The 7061-nt window shown below is 41.7% G+C and overlaps 1 protein-coding gene across 1 annotated transcript; it reads left to right on the top strand.

Annotated features, from left to right (window-relative positions):
* Positions 1-312: 312 nt before the first annotated feature.
* Positions 313-6807, top strand: CBX4 (chromobox 4). Its single transcript, XM_063456260.1, has 5 exons — positions 313-729; positions 822-865; positions 2943-3008; positions 4010-4073; positions 4858-6807. Exons 1-5 carry the CDS (start codon positions 661-663, stop codon positions 6136-6138), a joined length of 1524 nt encoding a protein of 507 aa, XP_063312330.1. The 5' UTR covers positions 313-660; the 3' UTR covers positions 6139-6807.
* The last annotated feature ends 254 nt before the right edge of the window (positions 6808-7061 follow it).

Genomic DNA, 7061 nt, shown 5'->3' with positions numbered 1-7061 from the left:
ACCTGCAACCCAGTTACAGAGACCTGCTTATACAGAGCAACCTGCAACCCAGTTACAGAGACCTGCTTATACAGAGCAACCTGCAACCCAGTTACAGAGACCTGCTTATACAGAGCAACCTGCAACCCAGTTACAGAGACCTGCTTATACAGAGCAACCTGCAACCCAGTTACAGAGACCTGCTTATACAGAGCAACCTGCAACCCAGTTACAGAGACCTGCTTATACAGAGCAACCTGCAACCCAGTTACAGAGACCTGCTTATACAGAGCAACCTGCAACCCAGTTACAGAGACCTGCTTATACAGAGCAACCTGCAACTTGCTTATAGACAACTAACTGCATATAGGGAACTGTTAACTGCTCACACAGCAACCTGCATATATCCACCTGCCTATACAGAGAGCAGCCTGAATATACAGCAACAACCTGCCTATATCTACCTAACTGCTTATACAGAGAGCAGCCTGAATATATAGCAACAACCTGCATACAGTCTGTGAGCATGCATCCTGCATAGTCAGAGCCTCACACTGAGCATGCATGCTGGGTAGCTGGATAACTACACTCACAGCTTCCTGAGCTGCACTCACACTCCGGGTAGGTTTGGGGTGCACAAGGGCTTGCCGTGACCCCCAGACCAGCAGCTTCTGTGGGAGCATGGAGCTCCCTGCTGCAGGGGAACATGTCTTTGCAGTAGAGAGCATTGAGAAGAAGAGGATCCGCAAGGTAAGTGCCCCCAGACCCTGCTGTGGGTGAGTGGGTGGGGGATGGGATTTTGCACCCCAATCACATATTTTAACTGTACCTTCTGTTTGCAGGGTCGTGTGGAATACCTGGTGAAGTGGAGAGGGTGGTCATCTAGGTAAGTGTATCTTCAGTGCATGAGGGAGGGATCTGCATGCTGGGTTTAATTGGTTTTAATATGTTAATATGCATGAATTATATGTACTGTGCAGTGTCATATTTGAGAATATAGGATTGAGATATATATATATATATATGTATATATGTATGTATGTATGTATGTATGTATGTATGTGTGTGTGTGTGTGTGTGTGTGTGTGTGTGTGTGTGTGAATTTGCCTGCTGGATTTAATAGGTTTTAATGTTAATATGCATGAATTATATGTATGTACTGTGCAGTATACTATCTAAAATATATATATTGTGTGTGTGTGTGTGTATGATAGAGATATACAGTGTGTGTTCTGGAAACGTGCACATATGCTGCATATACAGAGCTGATCCAGCTGCTGCCTGCCATTCAGTATTCCTGCTGGGAGGGTGACTCCACCAGCTGTGCCCTCAGATTCCAATGCTGTGCATAGGACACCCAGCCTCACTATCCTGTTTGCATCATTTATCTGCAGCGGATCCTTCGCTCTTAGTGGGATTTCTATTTTTTTTTATGTTTTTTTTGCATGTTGATTTAATACATTGCCCTCCGTTGCATTTTTGTTGAAATGGTTAAATAGTACTCGAGAGACATCCGGCAGGGAAGGGGTTAGTTTGTGGCTGGCACTATCTAGGACCTGAGTTGGGGGTTGGGTGCAGAGATTCTGCCAGGGCTGGGATTTCTTTTACTGCTTCATTTCTCTCTCCATCTCTTCCTCTGCGTCTCTCTCTGTGCACCGCTCCCACCGCAATGAGATCTGCATGCTTTAAATGCACTATGCAGTAATTCCAAGCTTCCGCAGCGACTGGATACACTCTTACCACTGTCGAGTTACATTACAACCAACAGCACCCAAGTCTTTTACTTTGAGATCTTGCCAAGCACATGTCCGCCTTCCCTCGTACTGTGCCAGCAGCCATTTCTTTGCAAGAACTAACACAGGCCCATCTAGTTGCATCTCCAGCAAAGCCGAGTAGTGGGCAAGGCTGCCAAAGGGGGTCTTATAAGGGGGTGGGTAATTTCTTGTTTTTGTGCAATTTTTGCAAAGTGAGAGAGCACTTCTAATAGTTGGACACCTTGCATATTGCCTTTCAACACACACCCCTACCCTCAGTACGCCAATGCGTTGTGTGATGTATAAGCTTGACATGGTATCACTACTTATCAGTTTAAATAAAATGGATCCATATTCTGCCAACTGTCTCTGTTGAAGACTCTTTAACAGACAAGGGCCTCAATTAAATTCTTTTGGATAAGATTCTGACAAAACGTTAGAAAAAAAACTTTTCAAATGATTTATCTACCGAAGTCGACATTCAAGTCTACTGGAAATGTTTGTGGCGAAATAATTTAAAAACCTTTTTTTAATGATTGTGATCATTTGCAAAGCTTATCCTAAAGCATTAAATCGAGGCCAAAGTTTGTAATGCACGATTCCATTTACTTTCATTAGAGGCCACAAATTCCATTTTAGCAGGTATTGTCCTTCTCACCAAATTCCCTCCTGCCAATACCACCATTGTTTTCTTAATTACTCATCAGTGACCATGAATAGTAGATAGAGGAAACCCTTGTGGGGCTCTGTGAATAGTTCTGAGATGGAACCCTGGTGGGACTGTGACTGGCGAGAGGAACACCTTAATATATCAATTAATGAGTTGATTTTGTACTCTGAAAACAAGCGCCCACCCTTGTGCTAATGCCGCTGAGGTTTTCTTTGGAAAATGGGTCAGAATTTAGAGCACAAGCAAGTGAGTGATTCTGCAATGGTGGTAGCACGTGGCGTGCTAAATATAACCTACTGTCAATGGTAAACTAATCTGGGGCGTTAAAATCACAGAATACAGGCATAGAATCTGAACAGCAGGTCATGTGGTGTGTGTGTTTCCTGTAAAGCTCATTGGATGGATTCACATAGCATCTAGTCAATAAATTACTGTAACGACTTTGTAAGCTGCCATACAGTCAGTGTGTGTGTGTGTGTGAGTATGTTCTGTGACTGGTGCAGTGCAAAGATCACTTATTTCCACTTTTGAACTTCTAGGTACAATACATGGGAGCCAGAGGAGAATATTCTGGACCCCCGTCTCCTGGTTGCCTTTCAGAACAGGTAAGCGGTGGAACTCGTTGGGCAAACCTTGACCCCACCTCATTCCAAGTAGTCTAGCTGTGCTAAACCTGGGAAAATTAATCTTCTGAGGGATTTTGGCCTAAAGAGTTCGCTGTCATTTTGGACATTTTGCTAGATCTATCAGTCTGGAGATGACTGTGTGGACTTTCTAGAATGTCTTTAAAATATTGACCACTACAAAGGTAGTCGTGTAATGTCCCCCCCCATGAATAAGATCTACCCTTTGTAGGTTATAATTTAAATCTTGTGATGGCTTCTGTTTGCCTTTCCTTCTCCATTCTCGTAAACCACGACTAGCTATTTTTGACATTTGGTAAATAGCCTTTGGAAAGGCTTTCCAAGCCTCGGATTTTATGAACACCGCCCTTTGCATTTTAATGAAGCCATTAGCATGTATTCTGCATCTGTACCCTTTAGCATCCAACAGATTGCGCCTTTCTTCTGACATTTCACACGAGGCGGAAGACCTGTGCCAGCGTGGTCCGAATGTAGACTCACTATAAACTCTTCCCGGCTCCCATATTGTGGAAACACTTCTTTTTTTTTTTTTTTCTTGCTGGTCCCATGTTGCACCATGGCCTTCAAAGTCTGGTCCAAGCTCTTGACTGTCTTTGTTCCCCATATATGCAAAATGTAATAGTCTCTTTCCTGAGCGTTTGCAACCAAATTCAAAAACCCGAGCTGACCCAAATGCCCAATGTGATGCTCACAAGTACACGGCCACGTTAAGTTGGGTATCTAACTCACTGGTTATTGGTGATTGCTGGTGGCAATCTCTACTGAGTTAAGATGCAATTTTTTGGGTTGTAGACCCAACCCTGAACTCTGCAGGTGTTCTGCAACGGAGTTAATCTTCAGTAGCAGGACATCATTGTGTTTATTTAATTATTATAAATATTTATCTTCACGGTTAGATTTGGGCCAGGTAATTAGTACCTTGGATTTAAATAAACTTTGCTGTATTCATTTATCTTCCTCAGAGAAAGACAAGAGCAGATCATGGGCTACAGGAAACGTGGACCCAAGCCGAAACACCACCTTGCGGTAAGTATTGGGTTTAGGTTTCCAATATTTCTAAACCACATGACAAGAAGTCGGGTAAATACCGCTGTCCTCAGAGTTAATACGCATTTTGATAGTAGATCCTGGAGGCCCCTTCCAACTAATAAATATTTGAAAAGTCATAGTGCAAACGTGGTCGTAATGTCTATACTATACACAACCTTAGTGACTGTAAAAAAAAAAAAAAAAAGGGAGATTATGAATTTTTAAGTAGTTTTTAAAAAAAAAAAAAAAAAAAAAAATTTTTATAATTTTTTTTTGTTACTTTTTAACAATTTTTTTGGTTCTTTCCAAAATTGAATACACATTTTGGGGTTCAGTTAAATTCTCTAGCGTACCAGTGTTTTTTGTTTTTTTTTTTTTGTTTGTTTTGTTTTTTTTTGTGCATTTTCATTGCGGTCAGTCTCACGTTTTGTCCTGCTGTTGTTGCACACTAGGGAAATACCCTGCTGTGCGCGAAAAGTAAATATTTTAAAGGCTGCTGTGAGCAGAATAATCCATGCAAATACACATGCCCTGTCACTCTGGGCCATCTCTGCTCTCTCTCTTCCTGATAGGCTGGTTGGTTCTGTAGGTAGAAGACTCTAGGGTAATATGTCATGCGTGGCTGTTGGTTCACTCTTCTTTGAAGTTTTTCTTTGACACTGACTGAACAAGTCCGATGAGAATCATTTCCTTTAGCCTTATGTCTGGTAGAGTTGTGTGTTGATTCCACCTAAAATCTTATTTTCATTTTTTTTTTTTTTTTTTTTGGTTCTCTATACAGTTACCATCATTTGCTCGTCGATCAAATATCTTGAGTGATCTCCAGGATTCTTTGGTGGAGAACCGAACCAAAATCGACTTGGGGTCTATAACAAAGAGTCAACCTCACCAGTACCAACTGAATAGCAAGAAACATCACCAGTACCAGCCTAATGGGAAAGACCACTCAGAGAAGCACCACTCGAGTAGCAAACGGAAGTACTACTATCAGCTTAACAGCAAGAAGCATCATCATTATCAGCCAGATCCTAAGAAACATGACCAGTATACATCTTCTAAAGACTCTCAGATGTGCTTGGATCGCAGTTATTGGCACAAGGACTCTTGGACACACAGCCCGTCTATGGAATTAGGGGCTCAAGTCAAAAATGGCACGAGTCCTGCAGTAAATGGTGTGGACAAAAGCAACTTGTCAAATGGATCTTCCACCAGCTCATCTAAGGAAGTGTCTGGAAATGGGATTGGGGGCAAAATGAAAATTGTCAAAAACAAAAATAAGAACGGGAGGATTGTTATAGTTATGAGTAAATATATGGAGAATGGGATGCAGTCAGTGAAAATAAAGTCTTCCGAAGAGGAATGTGAAACTATTGAACCCGCCAGAAGGGTAGAGACCCCATGTGTGTCTAATGGAGATAGGACTCCCAAACCTGCAGATGAAAAAGCAGAACACTGGAAAAAAAGAGTGGAATCCAGAATTCGGATAAATGAAGTCAAAACATCTAGTGACCGGGCACCCGTTCAGCTGACTGGCTTACAGAGGACTTACTCTACAACTGACGCAACTTCTGATCAGCCACTGCAGCTCACCACCAAGAAGGATATTAGTTCGTGGTCAAGTCCACCACCATACAGGAGGGAGCCTACTAAAGACGTGACTTATTTTAATCCTAGGAAGAGGTGCCTCACTGAGGCTGATAGGGACAGAGACCCTTATAAGAAATCCCTAACTTCTAGGACTGTGAGTGCCCCTGGTAGACTTGAGGAGCAGGCCACCCAAGGTTCTCTCAGTGTGTCGACTCAAGAACCTGAGATCATTCTGTTGGACTCAGATCTGGATGAACCCATTGACTTGCGTTGTGTGAAATCCAGGTGTGACAGTGATCAGGAACTTAACAAACCCACAGCCAATGCGCCTAAGGCATCATCCCAACCCATTGATGTTGAGGTTACGAGGGAGGAGCCTCGGGCAGAGTTCCGACCTTTCTTTGGAAATATTGTGATTACAGATGTCACTGCTAACTGTCTCACTGTGACTTTCAAGGAGTACATAACCGTGTGAGTGTCTTCTGGATAATGACATGGTATCTTTAGTGTGTACAAGCATGTTCCATAGGACTTTCTGGCCACGTTGCATATTGAGTGATGAATACAATCAATGTGTGTTTGCGTTTTGTTCATCTGGTACCACCAGTTTGGGTTTTGTTCACCGTCTTTGAATGGAGTAGAAGTACACACAGTTGTGTTCAGTGAAATCATGACAATGAAGCACTTAACTGAATGCTGACACTCTGCATCCGCTGCAGAGTATCACGATGTGTTGTCTAGAATATTTTATTAATACATTGAAATATAACCTACTCCTGCAGTATAGAGTCCTATTGGATGTTAAACAAGAAAACTCCTGGCCCCCCAAAAATATTTTCATATGGAAATAGACGTTTCCCCTTTGACTACAAACATGCCACAATGTGTATATTTTTGTTAATGTTTTTTTTTTGTCTGTGTGTATGTGTATAAAAAAAAAAAAAGTTTATGTAAAACAGATCTTTCTAGTAAATGCTGCTATTAGAATTGTTAAATGCTTCCCGTAGCTGCTTGTGTAAATATTACTTGAAGGTTTTTTTTGTTTTTTAAAGTTAAAGTCTTGAAGCAGCCCTGGTTTCATTTTGGGGTCCGTTACCCCCTTATTTCAGGTGCTAAATATAATATTGTATCATATAAATATAAAGAACTCTGTGTGTAAATGGTGTTTCTAACAATATTTTATCAAGAAGTGGGGGGTGGGACGACGACTTAATTCGAGAGTACCTCTGTTGAATTTCAGAGCTAATGGTTCATTATAGACTCTGGCATGGCCTAAGTAATGCGTTTTAGACTCCCACTCAAAATTTTGAATTTCCCAAACTTTAACCCATTGAATTCCTCCTTGTTCAGCACATCAGTAGAAAGTAATATGAAAGTGGGGGTGTATGTGCATTCTGT

The sequence above is a fragment of the Pelobates fuscus genome, chromosome 5 (assembly GCF_036172605.1).
Source record: "Pelobates fuscus isolate aPelFus1 chromosome 5, aPelFus1.pri, whole genome shotgun sequence".
Taxonomy (NCBI): domain Eukaryota; kingdom Metazoa; phylum Chordata; class Amphibia; order Anura; family Pelobatidae; genus Pelobates; species Pelobates fuscus.
The sequence above is the reverse complement of the archived record's forward strand: the minus strand, read 5'-3'. Positions and strand labels throughout refer to the sequence as shown.

Coding starts and splice junctions, on each gene's coding strand:
- CBX4 (XM_063456260.1), top strand. CDS start 661: ATGGAGCTCCCTGCTGCAGGGGAACATGTCTTTGCAGTAGAGAGCATT. Junction 730..821: donor AGAAGAAGAGGATCCGCAAG/GTAAGTGCCCCC, acceptor TTCTGTTTGCAG/GGTCGTGTGGAATACCTGGT. Junction 866..2,942: donor TGGAGAGGGTGGTCATCTAG/GTAAGTGTATCT, acceptor TTGAACTTCTAG/GTACAATACATGGGAGCCAG.